This window comes from Euleptes europaea, chromosome 15 (assembly GCF_029931775.1).
Source record: "Euleptes europaea isolate rEulEur1 chromosome 15, rEulEur1.hap1, whole genome shotgun sequence".
In the NCBI taxonomy this organism is placed as follows: domain Eukaryota; kingdom Metazoa; phylum Chordata; class Lepidosauria; order Squamata; family Sphaerodactylidae; genus Euleptes; species Euleptes europaea.
In genome coordinates this window covers 38023900-38042069 of record NC_079326.1, presented here as the reverse complement: position 1 = coordinate 38042069, position 18170 = coordinate 38023900, and the positions used below count along the sequence as shown (strand labels likewise).

The window sequence follows — 18170 nt, the reverse complement described above, 5'->3', positions numbered from 1 at the left end:
TGGGAAAAATATTTTTTTCTACAGACCAAACACCCAAAGAATCTTCTATAGGAGGCATGATGCATTAGTGTCAGACAAAATGCAATGCTACAGGGTAGCATGAATTGAGACTCACACGGATGTTACCCAGGAACATACAGTGACCACTATTTCAGAAAGAGTTGCTTCTACTATTACCGTAACAGCAACCGTTTGACACATGAGTAGGCAGAGTACTACGGCTTCAAAGAAATTTATTATTTTCAGGCTAACCTGCTTGCTTGCAGCAAGCTACCTAAGTTCATAAATTAAAATGTAAATGCAATACAGTATTTCCTTCTGATAACACAGAAGCAGGATACATAAACCATGGAATACTAACACACAGCACACCATTTTACACATAAAAGTTGTGTTTTTTTCCATTTCAAGTTTATTAAAACTTTAGCAGTACAAATGATCCAGGTTGCAGATTTATCAAAAGACCAAACTGAAGTCCACGTTTTTTTTTTAAAAAAAAGAAAGTGTTCCCCAATATGTCTCTAGAACCTGGAAGCAGAAATAATAAGTTCATAAACTCATCCACGTCTGTCTTCATCAGTTCCAGGACTTGATTCATGATCAGATTTTTTATCTTTACCATGGGCATGGTCTCTCTCCTGATTCTTTGATTTTTGGCTGACCTCTTTTTCTCTTGAGGAACGGGACCTGTCCTTTTCTTTTTCCTTACTCCTGTGTGAAGATGATCTTTTCGGTTCTCTGTCTTTGCTGCTCCGTCTCTTTTTTGAATCAGGACTTCTATCCCGATCTCTACTGGATTTTTTATGTTTGTTGGTCTCAGGGCTACTAGTGTCACGACTTTTTGAACGCTTTCTTTTTTCAGAATCATCCTTTTTGTGAGAACTTTTGTGTTCTTGATTCCGATGCCTATCTTTACTTCGACTTTCGTCCCTCTCGGAGCTCTGCGATTCTTTCCTTCTCTTGTTTTCTTTACTTTTAGATTTTTCTGGTGTCTCTTTTCGGTCTCTGCTTCTTGACCTTCCACTTCTTTTTAATTCCTTATCCTTGTGTTTGGAATAATCTTTACTTCTGCTGCGTTCTCGTTCCTTGCTTCTGGTCCTGGCTCGCTTCCCTCTCTCCCCGCTTTTGCTTCGCTCTCTGGTCTTACTGTTTGAGCTGTGCTTACTTTTTGATTGTTCGCATTCTTTGCTCTTTGACTTTGCATGTCTTTCCCTGTCTTTACTTTTAGTGTGATTCTGACCATTACTTTTAGATTCCCCTCTTTTATTCTTTTCCTTACTTCTGCTCCTCTCTCTTTCACGAAAATCACTGTATTTTTCTTTGTCCCTCTCTTTCTCATGGTCCCTTTCCTTGCTTCCCGATCTAGTTTTCTTCTCTTCGTGTTTGCTGTGTCTGGAGTCCCTCTCCTTACTTTTGGATACCTCTTTGCTTTTGCTCTGGCTTCTGGACCGAGCCCTTTTCTTGGCCTTGCTTTTGTTATGCTTGTCCTTATCCTCCTTCTCTGAATTTCTCCTCGTCTCCCTGTCTTTACTGCTGGACTTGTGGTCTTTTGTTTTCTTTTCCTTTTCCCCTCTCCTGCTTGGGCTCTCAGAAATTTGCCTGTGGTCGGATGCTTTTCTCTCCCTTCCTCGCCCTGGGCTTTTCTGATTTGCTGCATCCTTCTTGTTCTCATTAACTTCACTCCTTTAAAAAAAAGAAGAAGAAGAAGAAAATATACTAATTAATAAATGAAGCTGTATTTACATTGCAAAAAAAAATTTTTTTGGCTGCATATAGTTCTACAATGGCTACAATCTGACAAGCAACCGGAAAGGGAGTCACCAGTGTGCAGGAGCTTCAGTGCTATATTGAACATAAAGTAAAAACAGGTGCTACTGTGTTCTAGTAAATGCTCTTCCAAACTAGAATAAAAGAGGAAGTTCTCTGGTCACATCTTACTTATCTCCTTTTATCCATCTTTCTCCGCTTGATACTCTCATTCTTTGAGCTCTCTGCATTTCCTGTCTCCAGTGTGGAGGAGTCTCACTGCGTCTAAAGCGATCCCTTGACCTGGATCGTGAAGGTGTTCGATAGCGCTGTTGAAAAGGAAAATATTAGATTAAAACATAGCGAACCTAAGAACATAAGAAAGGCCCTGCTGGATCAGAGCAAGGCCCACCAAGTCCAGCAGTCTGTTCACACAGTGGCCAACCAGGTGCCTTAAGAACGTAAGAACATAAGAAAGGCCCTGCTGGATCAGACCAAGGCCCATCAAGTCCAGCAGTCTGTTCACACAGTGGCCCAACCAGGTGCCTCTAGGAAGCCACTAACAAGATGAGTGCAGCAGTGTGTTAGTAACTGTGCATCAGTTGTGATGCACATGGTTGTGAGTTCCCTCACCAGTGACAGAAAGATAAGTGTCTATATTTGAGGGCAAAACAATCACATTTTCAGAGTAGTGGAGATGTGAAGTTTCCACCCACGGTGAAGCCGTGGAAAAAGCCTGTCCCCCACCTCAAAAGATAACGGAAATTTTGGGAAAAACCAAAATATGTAATCACCTCTTACTTACCTATCTCATCTAAAATCATTTTACTCCTTTAACTTCAAAAATGCATACTTTATAACACAGCATATAAAATTGTACTATTTAACATATTTACAGAATTTTAAAATATATATGCCTGAATTTTCTACAAGCAAAATTGCAAATATAATCAATACTTTAGAGAGAGAGAGAACTGAAAACTGCAGCAGCCTATACTACTTTAGCATATATATCTAAATTTTTGCCATCAGAGATGTAGGAAGAAAGTTGACAACACAATACACATTTTTCAGTAAAAAAAAAAAAAAGCACAATTTGGACAGAAACAATATCATGCAGTCACAGATAAACATTAAAATATTATTAAAGAGTTCAGTGTTTTCAAACATATTAAAACATTACCTGTTGCCAAAAGTATTCATATTTAAACAATAAATGTCTATTCAAATATGCTGAATAGGTCTACCATATACACAAGAAATACCTAATGCTGAAAAATGTCTTCCATGAAAACTTTCATGCTGTGCCTATGAGGAGGCAAAACCTTGTCTTAAAAAACTTTTTGTTCGTTTCAAAAAACAAAATATTTTAAAGGGTCTTTTCCAGTGGTGGCACAATTTTCCCATTGGGAAAACATAAAAAAAATCATTACAGAAATCTGTAACCCTCATCTGAGGGGAAACTCCTGTAACCCACAGCTCTTTTAAATATCAACATATTATTTTAGAGATATTAAATTGTCCATGAGTAACATTTCACAAAATGGTCATGATACATTAAAAATCTAAAAGGCACTGACTGACCTCAATCCAGCCAAAAAAGTTATGCACTCTTAAATACCATTGATTTCAATGGGAGAGTTAAGAACATGCTCCAATCTCTCCTATATAAAATGACTGGGACTTAAGCACATACTTTTGGGTGGAATGGCTCACAAGGATCAATTCCAACAATAAAAGAAAATGCTAACACTCATATAAACAGCAATCAGAAACCCAACCAGGAGATCCTGGGTGCGAATCAGTGAGTAAATCTGGGTTTATGAATGACAAAGCCATTTAGGAAAACAGATTGTCTTTCACATGCTTCTCTGCATGGCAGCTATTTAATCACGAGGCTGCCCCTGCAGAGGTACCAGCAACTTCAGAAAACTGATCCTGCGCAGACAGAATAAAAAAACACTATGATTCTTCCAGATAAAGGAAAGGGCAGTAACCCTGGGAAGCTGACCAAGGCCCTAGGCCTTGAAGATATGCTCAGCTTACAGAGCTGACCCTAAAAGTACAGCCTGACTGGAGTTCACCACAAAAGCTACACCATGTAGTTTTTCTGATTGCTGTGGTGGCATTCAGGGTCTGAGGATTCTACAGTTCTTAAAGAGGTAGTAAAAGATATCATATAGCTATAAATAAGCTGATTCGCACACATATATAAAATCATAATGCTTTCATCCAAAACTACTTCACGTCAGTGTTTCCATTTGCCTCTCTGGAAAGAGGACTATGGAACTAAATCAAGAATTAAAAGGATACATGCCATCAAAATAGCAAGAGTTGGACGCGGGCAGCAATTTCTCTCAACCTCACTTAATTTTCCTCCTTACAGCAGCCCCCACCCCACATGGCTTTTATCCCTGTTGATACCACGACCCCCAACATAATCTTCTTTATGATCAAAGGGACTCATCGGTTAGATACAGTTCAAAGCTGGTTAGATACACGACAAAACAAGAAACCAAACCTACTCTTGGTCCTCTTCCTTTTATTTTCCGTCCAGATCTAGTTACCAACAACCTTCTCTGATATGAGGATTGACAGTTTGATGGGTTACTAGGAATTAAGAAGAGAGAATTCAGTGCAATACTAGAAAGGTTGTGAATGTCCTATAGCTAAATTTATATTGCTGAAGATCTGTCAAATTGCAGAGCACTCACAAACAGTTGGCTTAATATTTTCTCTACAACAATGTACTATTTATTGTAATATTCATGAAGCCACAGAGAAAAAAAATTCAACATGACAAAATGGTGGATGTTGAAACACCATGGTCTCAAATATGTAAGTCTAACTGGGATTAGAAGGAAACTGTTTTTTTTTCTTTTCCTTTAACACAGTCTTTCATTAGAGAAAGTCTTTATAGTGTCAGCAAGCAGCAAACAACCCAAGGCAACCCAAGTTCAACACAGCTCATTTCAGATCAAGCATTTTTACCTCTCCCTTTCCTTTTCCCTGTTCTTTGCCTCTTTTTCTTTCTCATCCACTTTAGGAGGACTTTTCCTCATCAGGAATCTGTTTTCTGGTACAGGAGGAATCTCTTCCGGACGGACAGTAGAAAGCTGCTGTGATTCAGGATTTTCTGTTTCATTTTCACTGGCCGAGCTTTATTCATAAAAGAACAAAATGTATTTGTGTCTACTGGAAATGCACATTTAATTCTTCAGTTTGAATATTACCAATTTCAAATCAATCAAGACCACAAAAACATAGACAATACAAATTAAAAATAAACACATTCTGCATTTAGCTACAACAAAAGGTTCAGTGTTTTTTGTGTTAAGAGTTACACTAGAAAAAACATGGGTTTACATTAAAAACATGGGTAAGTACTGAACTAGAATGAATTTCACCAAATCCTAGTAACAGCTACAAAAGAAGCAGTTTAAGTTTTGCAGGGGAAAATAGCTCTGTTTGGGCATCCTTAATCCTATAGCAATGATGAAAGCTAAGGGCATTTTTAATGCCTGAATTGGGAGCCACTGGGTGCCCTGTGTAAACTGCTTGGGCCTTGTAAACAAAGAGCAGGGTATGTATCAATAATAATCATTATAAGAAAAATACACGAACACAAATAAGGAGAAGAGAGTTAAAGCTCTTCACAAAAGGTTTTTGTTTTTTTAATCAAGTCCTGTGCTCCATTACCGGCAGCCCAACTTGCTGTTTGTGAACCAAGTATATGCAATAAGCCATCCAGAAGATTTGGGTAGGAATTTTAAAAAAATAGTTAAATAGCTCCACTTTTGTTTTGAAATTTACTAAATAGCTCCACTATATAACTAAATAGCTCCACTTTTTGTTCTGAAAATTTTAGTCACCATGGTTGCACAGATATGCAGGAGTTTTTATGATGATGAAGAGTTTTAAAATGTCATAAAATATACATAGAGCCTTCCTGGTTGTCACGGAGCCTAAAAATCAGTTTAAAAAAATAAAGAAAAAAAGGGGGAAATGCCCCATTGAAAACAGCGAGGCTGCACCACTAAAAAAAGGGGAGCCGCCCCACCGCCGCTCAAAGGAGCGTTCCCAAGGCGATAAAGGCTATGGATGCTGCCTAAAGACAGCTCCACCCCCAGGAACGTCTCCCCCCCGCAAGCCGGCACAGCCTTTCCCTTCCGGAAAACCCTTCTGGTGTGGCTGCGCTGGCGGCGGTATCCAGACGCTAACGTGTTTGCCCGTGCAACGGCACAGGCATCACCTTATTACGTGATAAGGTGGCACCTACACCAGCACGGGTCATGCCGGCTCTAAAGGAGCTTTGCCCCCCCTTTCATGAATGGGCTGCCCGAGTTCTATTTATTTATTTATTAACTGGATTTCTATGCCACTCATTCAGGTCAGGCTCTACATATTACAAGTTAGGTTTTCTAATATTTTCCTCAGTTTTACCTCTTCTTGCTTTTCTTTCTCTTTTTCTTTTCTTTCTTGTGTTTCTTCGAATTTTTTTTGTGCTTCTTTTTCTTTTTCTTTGTTTTTTCTTCAGAAGCACTTTCAGAATCCGATGATGAATCAGAAGATGATTTTGAATCGCTTGAGCTTTCAGAATCACTGGATGAGGATGATGACTTGTGTCTTTTCTTCTCTTCCTTCTTGGCTTTAAAAGCAACAGACATGCAATCATCAAACAAACAAAAAAAACCAAATAAATCTTTTTCATCTTTTAAAAACGATTACAGATTTATAAAACAATGTCTGGCTACATTCTACAGACGAATGTTTATGCCCAACATTTTCCCCCTGACCAACTGGTAAAGAAATCTTCGTGTCACATTAGAGATGTTCTTACACTTAGTTGGACCATTCCAGGTCAGGGCAAAGCACAGTTACGACCCTAAAACTGATTTTGGCTGTCCATAAATTCTTCAGGCCACAATGAATTACAAACAGAATCATAATACTCAAGATGCCCCTCCTGCATTACACACAGCATAAACTTCCATAAAGTACAGAATACAGTGATGCACAATCTCTATTCAGATGGCACATAAGAGAAATCAAGCCAGAAAAACATCTTAAGTGAAAACTTACAATATGTAAAACAACAAATTTTTAAAAAATGAATTGCCTTTGACAGGTTTTGATATATGTAAGCACTTCACTGAAAATCTCTTTGACTCTTGTCCTGGGATACCAGTCAGCTACATTTACAGAAGTTTGAAAAAAGAAATGTAGAACAAGAAGAACAAAAACAAGAAGAGGAAGAAGAAGAGAAGGAAGAAGAACAAGAAGAAGAGTTGATTTTTATATGCCGACTTTCTCTACCACTTAAGGCAGAATAAAACCAGCTTACAATCGCCTTCCCCTCCCCACAACAGACACCCTGTGAGGTAGTTGGGGCTGAGAGAGCTCTATCAGAGCTGTGACTAGCCCAAGGTCACCAGCTGGCTTCATGTGGAGGTGTGGGGAAACAAATCCAGTTCACCAGATTAGCCTCTGCCACTCATGTGGAGGAGTGGCGAATCAAACCCGGTTCTCCAGATCAGAGTCCACCGCTCCAAACCATTGCTCTTAACCACTACACCACGTTGGAGTAGAAATAAAGCAAAGCAACAGCAACTATTAACAAACTGAAGCAAGTTTTCAAAGGAAGTAGTTGCTAACAACTAACAGAATGAAATTAAAAGGTTAAACTGTGACTCACACTGTAGTATTTACTTCTTGGAAAATTTGACAATATCAGACAGAGGTCAAAGAAACTGACATTATTTGACCTAATTCAGGTATTTGAAACTTTAGCAGATACAGAATCAAAGAACAAAGTGGGACAGGTTAAAGAAAACACATTATACCGGTATAATAATGGCTGTGCTACAGAGATTATAATTTACTTCTGGATATGACATCAGATATGACACAGTAAAGACCAAGACACGCCACACCATGATGCCCACTGAACAGAGACCTCCCAATAATTTACATCAGGAAGCCAAATATGTTACAAACAAAACAAAACCAGCCAGGGTCAGCAATCAATCTGCCCAGATTCAATTGCAACAACAGTTTCTCCCAAGTCTGATCTTGTTCACCTAGACATTTCCCCACCCTCCTTTAAGAACCACACTTGTAACACGTGTTCCTGTTGTTCTCACTTGCTCAGCTGTTACCTGACGTCTCTCACCAACTATCAGCATTCTACTGTGCTCTCCGTTCAAGTGTTGTCTCCTCCTTCTGTGGATTCTCAGGACCTATCCATGTTATTAGGGTTTTTCTTGTCCCACCACCTAAACAGCTAAACAGTTTTGCTGCTCTCACGGCTGGATACCTATCACTTCATTCTGTCTTTCCAGTCACTTCGGTCTCCAGCTTTTAAGATCATCATGGCTGACTGACGGTTCTACAAGATGATCCTTCTGGACCAACTAATTGCATATATCTGCCCAGTAGGAGAAGTCTTTTTACTACCAGTTCCCTTCACTCACCATTATACCCTCATTATCACGGTAGATTAGGATTAGTTCCCTCTCCTGAACTCCTCAGTGCTCTTCACTCCTTCATTTAACATTCTGCACAGGAAGCCTGTAAGCCTTCATATTTTCTTGCCACCCACCAAAGACTTTACTACTGTGCCTCATGCTTTGTTAGAATGGCTATTCCCTTGGTGCTAATAGCCATCTCTTCTACTGTAACAGAGGAACTGTTCCATGAAACAACTTGACTAGGATTTCAGCAGTATCCCAGGGTATCTCAAAGGATGTATCTTCCAAGCATCGGGAGCACCATGACATTAACCATGTGCATGGCTAAAAGCAAATAATCAATTGCAATAAGAAGTTATAAAGAAAAAGGCAGCAGTGGTCCATCACTTTAAAGTATGGGTTAAAAGCATCAGAGCTTTGCTATGATTAGATCTTCTATATTTGCTCAGTGCTTAAACATTCCATCACATGCCCTAGAAAAGAAATCAATACACGGGGAACTGTGCACCACGCGAGAATACTTAAAATTTCACTTATGAGAGCCCACATTCCAACCTTCATCTGATATGTCCTATAAACACTACATTAAAACAACATATGGGGGCATTTTCATGAACTATTTTCAAAAAGTAGTCCAATTGCCACAATAGACCTAAGCCATGTCGCCTATCCTATTACCAAGTACAAAACCTGCTTGATTATTAGAAAGCAATCAGGCTATCAAAAGCATGAGAAAACAGCCTCTAAAAATAGAAAACAAAAAATCTGAAATTTAACTAACTGCTCTTCTTAGGACAAAATCCACATTTAGGATTTCCACATTTCACCATTTGCTTTGATCAGCTATTACTTGGTGTGCAGCATATATGGGTGTTCCTCCAAACAATGTCGAACAGATCTAGGTCGATCAGGATTGGATCCCAGAACTCCTAGAGACCTAGTACACTCGTTAATTCATACACAGAGCCATAAACTTTACCACATTGTTTGGTCAGTGTCTATGTTTGGCTGGCACAAAGTGCCTTCTGCTGACACAAAAGTGCTGTCAGCGGAAAACATCCTGCACAGGACTAAAGTGAACGTTTTGACAGAATGAAATGACAGGATCCAACCTAGTGTCTGCACTGAGGTACGCTCTTTGAGAAGTACCAAATCCAGCCTTTAAAAACATATTCTGCTACAGAATAGCAGATGGGTACACTCTTTCAAAGAATTAGACAGACTTGGATGGCAATCCTAATGAATACTTACCTAGGAGTGTAAAGTGCCATAATGTCACAGCTGACTTATGGTGACCCCATAGGATTTCTGAGGCAAAAGGCATACAGAGGTTGTTTGCCATTGCCTGCCTCTGTGTAGCAACCTTGGGGGTCTCCCATCCAAGTACTAGCCAGGGCCAACCCTGCTTAGCTTCTGAGCTCTGATGACATCAGGCTAGACTGGGCTATACCTGGGAGTAATTCCACTAAATGAAATGGTATTTACTTCTAAACAAACAAGATCAGACTGTCAATCTTACAAAGGTGCTGGCAGCAGAATAAATCGCAGAACCTCTTAACTCATGCCACTTCTTGCAGAACTGCTCTTAGGGGACATGAGCAGAAGCTGCAGATGTAACAGGTTGCCAGAATGTCATTACTTCATGCTAGGCTATAGTCTGTAATAGGTGCCTCACAGTAACAAGTGGATATTTATTCATTTAGAAAAGGAGCTAACCATGGCAAATCATGAATCGGTTTTTCTAGGTAATGAGGGTTAACACAAGGAGTGCCAAAATGTACACTCCATCTGTCAAAGGGTCATAAGAAGTCACAAAGAAGTCAAATTTCACACTCCATATGTCAAAGAGTCATAAGGAAAGACATCACAAAGAAGTCAAATTTCACAATGACCTAATTCAGTGGTCGGCAAACCACGGCTCTTGAGCCGCATGCGGCTCTTTGGCCCCTTGAGTGTGGCTCCTCCGCATCCCCGTGCCCAGCCAGGCAGAGGCGCCGGGCTCCCGCCGGGCTCCAGCGCACCCCAGGCGGGAGGAGCCAGCAGGCGGGAGGGGGGCAGCCGCCTCACGTGCGACTGCCGCAACACGTGTGCCAGGCTGGCAGCGAGCAGCACCCGCTCCTCCCGCAAGACCGGGCCACTCTCCAGCCCCCAGCGAGAACACGCCGGGGGAGGCGGGGGCCCAGACCTCGCGAAGCCCCCTCCCCGCACTCGGCTGCCGGAGGAGGAGGGGGCGGCGGCATCGTGCCTCTGCCAGGAGGGTCTGCCGTGAGCAGTGCCCGCCCCTGGGCGGGGCCACCCTGGCAGGAAGGGGCCGGCCAGGCCGTTTGAATGCCGGGCGCGCAGGCGGGTTCCTGGAGCTGCAGAGAGGAAGGCGGAGCGGCGGGCAAGCTCCCAGGCCAATGCTTCCGTGCGGCGCAGCCGCCTCTGCCCCGCTGGGGCTGCGTCCCTGCGAGGGACTGAGGCTCAGGAGGGGTGGTTGGTCCAGCGGGCCGCTTACCCCATGGGGCGTGGGGGCTGGCGGGCAGGCAGGCAGGCGCGGGCCAGCCCCTTGCGGGGGGGCCAGCCCCTTGCGGGGGGACTGAACCCCCGCTCCAAGCTGGCGCCGGGGCCTCGGTCCCCCCAGCGCGATGGCCTCCCTCCTCGTGTGACCAGCCCTCCCCCACGTCCCAGGAAAGCCCCTGCCTTGCCCGGCCGCGAGGGTCCCGGCGCTTCCTGGCCTGGCCCTGAGCTCTGCCAACCCAGGCCCCGCGCTGGTGCTTCAGGGGAGGGGGAGGGCGCCCTCCCGGTGAGGGTGGGGCAGGGGGGGAGCAAATAGGACGGTGGCTCTCAAAAGAAATCTCAATTGTTCTACACTTGATATTTGGCTCTTTTGACTAATGAGTTTGCCGACCACTGACCTAATTGAATGCACTCCGTTATTATTTCTATGACAGCAGTTGTACAAAATTAACCGAAGTTCTGTTACTGAGCCACCCAGCCAGATCCATCACAAAATTATGAAAAAAGTCTGGGCTCAGAAACATCTGAATAGGTATTACAACCTTACCTTTGGATTTTGGGATTAGCTCTCCACAGCTCAGTATTCGTACTTCAGCATAAGGTTTACTAGATGCATCTGTTTTCTGGTTCTCTATTTCTCTTACAACTTCTTGACCCGAGATTACTTGTCCAAACACAACGTGAAGCCTAAATAATCAAAGCTAAATTTTAAACGCTGACTGAAATGGCTAGCATTAATAAAGTTTCAAGACACTATCCAATTATTAACTTTTCCAAGCGCAAATAAAACACCAGGACACTTACCCATCTAGGTGAGGTGTAGGTTTGGTTGTTCTTTTAATGACATCGAGGCAAGAATTTAATGACAAAAGAAAGAAAAAGTTTTAGTATCTCAAGGGCAGAATGTTAACTTGGTATATTATGTTACAAATGTCCAATATTCAAAAGGCATCACAAGCTACAGTCCAGACTCAACACAATAAAAACTCATCAAAAGCCTCAAATTATAGAATCTTGAATTTGAAACGTTTTAATAAATAATATTGGGTTGGCTCCAGGCTAAAATGACGTCTGCTGATTCCCCCTTGCCACTGCAGACCCACCCATGTAGTTCCTTGGGGTCTCCCGTCCCCCAGGAGCAGCATTTTGGAGAGATCAGTGGGCTGCAGTGGGAAGGGGGGAGGCAGGAAAGTTCCATTCTGCCACTGGGAAATTTAGTCTAGATCCAACTCATTAAATGAGTCTAGTTGTCTGGACTTTTACTTTTGGCTGCAGATGGCGCTCCATCCAAAATCATTCTCTGTATGGCTAGACTACAGCACTCTGCTAACCTTGGTTGAAAGACACCAGTAAATAAAACGTGCACAAGATCTCTCAAAGGTGGCCTATAATTAGGCAAATGCATGTTTCAAGTGCACATTTACTTCAGAAGAGGTAGCTTATATACTTCAGGGGGAAAAAAACAAGTTGAAAACTCAGCCGCTCCTCCCAAACTAAGGAGCCCAGGCCAAGATGACCAACCCAGCACAAAAAAAGAAGCAACACTGGTGGATAAGGGAAGCAGAATATTTGTGAAGGCACAGCAGTCCTCAACACGGCATATTGCTACACCTAGTTGCAGGCAGCAAACTTGGGTTTATGTTGTGTTCTCACAGGAGCTTCTTAGTACTTTCAGTCTTTTCATCACAATTAAGAAGGGCATGCCTTTGTTCTGTCTTAGGGCCTCTTTAGATGGGATGAAGGGGAAATAGGACTCAAGACTTTTTAGACATTCCCACCACCACCACCATGGTCAGATGTTAATGTGCAAAGCAGGAAGATCTGTGAGAGTAACAGCAAACCATATAAAACCTAGGCTGCCTTATCTCCTCAACGGATGAATCCTGAGATCAAAATAGCATCTGAACAAGCTCCTGATTACAGCTGGGATACTCATCCAGGGTTTTTTGGTAAGTGAAGATGATTTGTTCTACCACAAGTTTTCAAATGTAGTCAGAACAAGCATGGTTTTTGGCCTTCCCCATCTGCTATACCTGCATCCAGTCTGTCCCTCGAAAAGCTCAGAATGGTCTACATGGAGACCAACAGCCTCCCATTCAGGTTTTTGTCAAGTCCACCCCAACAATGTTACAACATAAGGTGCTCCTGGATAACAGGTGCAAATCCAGTAATTTCTTCTCGGTTAACACATAGCAGATGCTGACCCTAACACACAGTAACAACAACTACAAATATTCAAACTTATTTCACATGATTCCTAGAATCCTATTTACTACTTCCAAAATAAACATCTAGGAAAGCAATTACGTTTCACACAGTTAAAAGGCATTCATACTTTGTAAATGGAAAAGGCGTTAGTCATTTCAACAATTCAAAGTCACAGTTTTGGAATTGTAACAACTACCATCCAAATGGTGAAGAAACACAGTAGCTGCATGATACTCACATAAAAAACTGTGAACCATTTGTATCTTTCCCTCTGTTGGCCATTGAAAGGAGAAATTCTTTGTTGTGCTTTACTGCAAAGCTTTCATCTAGAGAAAGCATTTTCAATTACTTCAAAAATTCATTACCTAGCACGGGTATGTCTTTAGAATTTCAAATGAGGATTGTCAACCTGCACAGATGCATGACTGAAGTGCCAAACAGTATTAAAATAAAAGCAGTGAGACATACACTATAAACTCTTGGACTAAATGCATGAAAATATCAATAACACATTTGGGGCCTACAAGAAATCACTAAGAGAGGATAAACAATTAGACATCCTCCTACTCAACACGAGATTATCGTTCTCTAGAGCTAGAAAAAGTTTCCTGATCACCTAGTCTTGAAATTCAGCGATAACTTAAAATATCAGCAATAAGCCCCATAGGGCTAAGTGGGTAGGAATCTGCCCAGCTATCCCTAAACCTGGTTGGTTCAATGTAGTAACAGGGTATTTTATATGCCTCTCATATCTGAGAATTTTGGAGGGAGAAAACTGGGAGGGGGGTATATGTTTCACAGTGCCCTTTCTCAGATCCTATTTTCACCTCCAATTCTAGTTTACTTTAAGATGTCAGGTCGATTTCCCACTGCCACCACCCCTGTCCATTCTTCCCCCCACCTGGCATTCAGTTGCCCTCAATATTCCATGCTTCCTCAAGGGCAATGAGCATTAAGAATCCTCATCAGAACATTTTGGAAGGGGGTTGGTGAATTTCTTGGTCCCCCCCACCCTGAGAGTCTCCTCATTATGGAGAAATAACTACCTTGTCTGTAGGTAGCCTGCTTTGCTACTCTACTGACCTTCAAACTCAACATTAGTAGATATAGTGATGATTTTCTTAACAACTGTATTGAATCAAGGTTATCATTTGGTGCATGAGTGGAGCTTTCTTGGAGTGCGATTTTTTAACTGAATAAGAACAGCGCGCATTAACTTCATATTTGTAATACAAGCAGTCCAGCATGACTATTAAAGTAAAACCAACTCATCATTTTGGCTTGTGTATTATTTACAAAAAAAATGACAGCAATAATTTTATAAAATGGACAAAGAAAACTGACAGCTCGTTATTAAAAGAAAATCGTACATATAAGATAAATAATTCTGAAATTTAAAACTGCACACATCAGAAATTCCAAGGATTTGTGCCAGTGCAGTCTTGAACAATACACTTGCTTATAAAAGTTCTGAATCACAATGGCTTGCTCCTGATGTAGCTTTAACAAAAACTTGGAACGCAATCACAAAAACCAAGTTTTCAAAAAGCACAAAGTTCAGTTCTGACCAGGCAGTAAGTGTCAGCAGCCAGCCACTTACAGCTCACCAAGGGAAAGATGACAGTAAGGTCCAAATGCACTGCCTTGCTTGGAACAACTGCTACTGACGCTTTTTAGGCAGACTGCCTGCTCATTTTGAGGGCTTTGAAGAGTGGGATGATGGTCTATGTTTTCTCTTACGATACCGGGGTATAAGCAAGTGGAGTGCTTCCACTGGGCAAAAAGTAAGAAGGTTTAGACAGGCAAGGAATAAAATAGTGCAATGCCCTTAAATAAGAGGGGAAATATAACCTCTAGAGCAGCAGTTCCCAAACTTTTTGAGTCATGGAGCACTTTTCAGGAGAGAAATTCATCAAGGAGCACTAATTTTCACCAGCACCTATACACTAAACCAAATTACAGTAGTATTTTTCTTTCCAATCTCTTCACGGAGCACTAGGAGAAGTTTCGCAGAGCACAGTTTGGGAACCGCTGCTCTAGAGAAAGAAAGAAAAATTTCTTGAGCACGAACAGCAGTGCAAAGGCTAGTCAATGTATCATGAATTGAACCTATGCTGAGAGAGCTTAAGAGGCATAGAGGCTTCCGAATATCCCAAGCTGCTGAAAGTTTGACACACACCCTCCAAGCCCCAATGATATGGCAAGCTGTGCCCCACAGCAGAAGAAATAACTAGGCCTGGAGATCTGGACCCACACAACACAATTCTCCCAGTATCATTCTTAAACCAATAGTTATGATAGGACAATGCAGGCTGATTGATTATTCTTACCTTCAAAAAAGCCACCATAAATTGATTCTCCTCCTCTACCATTTCCTTGTATTGAGAGATAAATCATATTATAAACAAAAATTAATGACTGTATGTCATGTAAATTTCAACATGTTTCTATTCATTTTTAAAGCCTCCACAGAAAATATTCTATGACTATAGGAAAACACCTGTGAACTAAGCAAATCTCAAGAGACAGTTCAATAGAAAAAGAATAGGATTGTCCTATACTTCTCAGAACTTTAGAAAGAACTAAAATGAACAAACTGGCATTATTTAAGTGATGTTCATTAGGTAGGTGCCTTTAGGGGAGAATGATTAGCCCTATCAAACATGCTAACTAGTTACAGATGTCTGAGTATTTATACTTGAGTATTTTTCCTTAAAGAAAGCATGACTATTAAAAGTAAAAATTCACACATTTGTACACTTACAGAAAATTAAGCCCAGAAGTTATGCTTTACCTTCACTGAAGTCACCTCCTTGGATCATGAAATCTTTCACAACTCTGTGAAACAAACAACTTTTGTAATGCAATGGCTTCTGGGTTGATTTCCCTGTACCTCTTTCTCCTGCAAATGGGAGGATAAAAAAGTTGAATTTCCTTTAAGAATTAATGGGAGACTCTCAACATAAAACTGGAAACCAGCTTTTGAAAGAAGGATATAAAGTGGTAATCACCACTGGAAAAAAATGGTCCAATGGAAGGGAACTATCTACCGCTCACCCAGATCATGAGAATAGCACTGGAAATAAATATTATTTGTTTCAATGAAGCTTCAATATAATTTCCATAGTCCAGATAACTAATTACCTACTGACTTCTAATGCCATATCAAATGTTGTGTTGAAATGGACCTGGATTTCAACGGATTTGCTAAGCAACGTGAGGAGCTGCTGCTCAAAAAATTCAAGGGCTAAATCCTGACAGACATGCAGATGTAGTTGTATGGTTGTCTGGATTGTGGCCAATGTTTTCAGCTCCAGGATTTTTAACTGTTAGCGGACAGAGAAAGCAAGCATCACTTTTAAAGAGGTGAAAGCTTTGTCTTACAGATGAATCCCAAAATTATCTGAGAAGAGTACTAATTCTGGATGCTTTGAACCTGCATATCTTCTTTACAAATACAGCTTTCCACAACAGATCCCAACAAAAAGACAATCCATTTACTTATTCATCCTGACTTAACATCTGGAAACAAAATGAAGCAACAAGAAGTCCCTTTGGGTCTATCCAAAATAAACTTACTCAAGATCGCACACTCTTGACGTCTTTTTTCATTCTCAGCATCTTACTCTACCTAAAACTGGTATTCTTCTTCACGGTCTCTATGGAGTCCCACAACTGGCCATCACAAGCCTCTAACACAAGCACAAGCCAACTGTGAGACTGCACAAATGACCATTTGAAAGACATCAGTTACAGCAAGCAACCTGTCTTTCCCAAGCATAGGACATGCCTCTCGACAGAAATGTGACCCATGGCTAGCAGAGATGTTTGTCCTCTCCCCTTCCTCACGGCTTGAGTGTCACTGAAACTCAGTGCAATACTCCTATGGCCCATCAAAATTTGTGCCCCCTGCGCTGAAGGCAGGTAATGGGACATTTACATACATATACATTTTGCTACATTTCGTGAAGTAGTCTAAAATAGCATGTGGAAATTTATTTTCATTTTTACCAGGCGAAAAGATCAACAAAGTCATTCTTAAGACCGAATTTCATTACATATTTATCTTTTTGCTGTAAAATGTATGGGATCCTACAGGAAAATTAAACTGAGGCGACTTTTACACCATAAATTACACATTAGAAGGAAAAGGCATCTACAAACCGGTACAGAGGCAGCGGAAGTTCTCACATGTCTTTGGGCAAACATCCGAAAACAACTCAAAGACTACTCTTCCAGCTAAAATAATAAATAAAAATAAGTCATTAAAGCTACTGTGTATGTTTAGTAAACATTAAGGAGTTTACCTAGAGTTTACTCATAAATAGAAGCCATTTATTTTAACTAGAGTAAACTGCACATTTTAGAATTTGGGCCGAACTGTAGCTTAACATGAATATCAGCAGCATTTCTCTTACCGGGTACGTTGTTGATGGCTATGTCAAAAAAGCAACGAGGTCTCTGGGTTTTCACTCCCATGGCTTCAAAATTTTATAACTGTAACAGAATTACAAATAATAAGTTCTCCATTTCCAATTAGCGAAGAAGTACAGCCCTGCTACATTTGAAGCCTTTTTGAAAATAAAAAGGAAAACTTGCAGCTCATTCCTGAGCCTTGCGACGGCTGGGGACAACGTAGCCAAGGTGCCGCCGTGGTGCACCCAAAGAGGTTTCCCGGCTGCCTCAAGGCTTTAAAAAGCCTTTAAGGTTTTAAAAGAAAATGGGATTTTTCCACCATATAAAACAGTGATGCTGCTGTTCAAGGGGGCGTTCCCAGGCTGGAGGGGCTTTGGAAGCTGACTACTGTCATCTCCGCCCCCAGGAACGCCCCCCCCCATGCCAGTGCCGCATTTCTCTTCCGGGATTTAGGTCCCAGAGACTACGGCGTCAGAGGAACAGCATGCAGCCCCGTGGCACCCTGATACCGACGGAACTACCCCCACCACCAGTGTAAGTGCCTCTTATTCTGTGATAAGAGGCCACTTACGCTGGTGGCAGGGTCACGCCGCCTCCAGACCACTTTCAGCCCCCTCACCTCAGGAATGGGCTGTAAGTTACTAAGAAATGAGAAAGGTAGATGTAAAAATGGATAGCTTTGCCTTCTTTTGCAGACATGAAGAAATAAAAACAGTGGCACAGGTGAACAAACTGTTCCTTTGTTGGCAGGAATGAACGCTTGAGCATCAAAGAATATCAGGCCTCCATTCATGTGTCCTCCCATTCCTCTTCCAACTTGTGCAGATCATT

At 41.5% G+C, this 18170-nt stretch overlaps 1 protein-coding gene across 1 annotated transcript; it reads right to left on the bottom strand.

Annotated features, from left to right (window-relative positions):
- Positions 1 to 201: 201 nt before the first annotated feature.
- Positions 202 to 17421, bottom strand: PPIG (peptidylprolyl isomerase G). The gene is made up of 12 exons (XM_056861082.1): positions 17342 to 17421; positions 17088 to 17162; positions 15718 to 15825; positions 15254 to 15298; positions 13162 to 13249; positions 11520 to 11549; positions 11263 to 11402; positions 6190 to 6394; positions 4738 to 4905; positions 4272 to 4356; positions 1939 to 2075; positions 202 to 1683 (listed from the first exon to the last, which is right to left on the bottom strand). The coding sequence occupies exons 1-12, from the start codon at positions 17400 to 17402 to the stop codon at positions 558 to 560; spliced, it is 2268 nt and encodes a 755-aa protein (XP_056717060.1). The 5' UTR covers positions 17403 to 17421; the 3' UTR covers positions 202 to 557.
- Between the last annotated feature and the right edge of the window lie 749 nt (positions 17422 to 18170).

What these genes read in the sequence shown, in the direction of transcription:
- PPIG (XM_056861082.1), bottom strand. Translation starts at nt 17,402, where the DNA reads ATGGGAGTGAAAACCCAGAGACCTCGTTGCTTTTTTGACATAGCCATC. An exon ending in AGGAGGTGACTTCAGTGAAG is followed by an intron (nt 15,299 to 15,717) that starts GTAAAGCATAAC and finishes TCTCAATACAAG; the next exon opens with GAAATGGTAGAGGAGGAGAA. An exon ending in AATGGTTCACAGTTTTTTAT is followed by an intron (nt 11,550 to 13,161) that starts GTGAGTATCATG and finishes TGTCATTAAAAG; the next exon opens with AACAACCAAACCTACACCTC.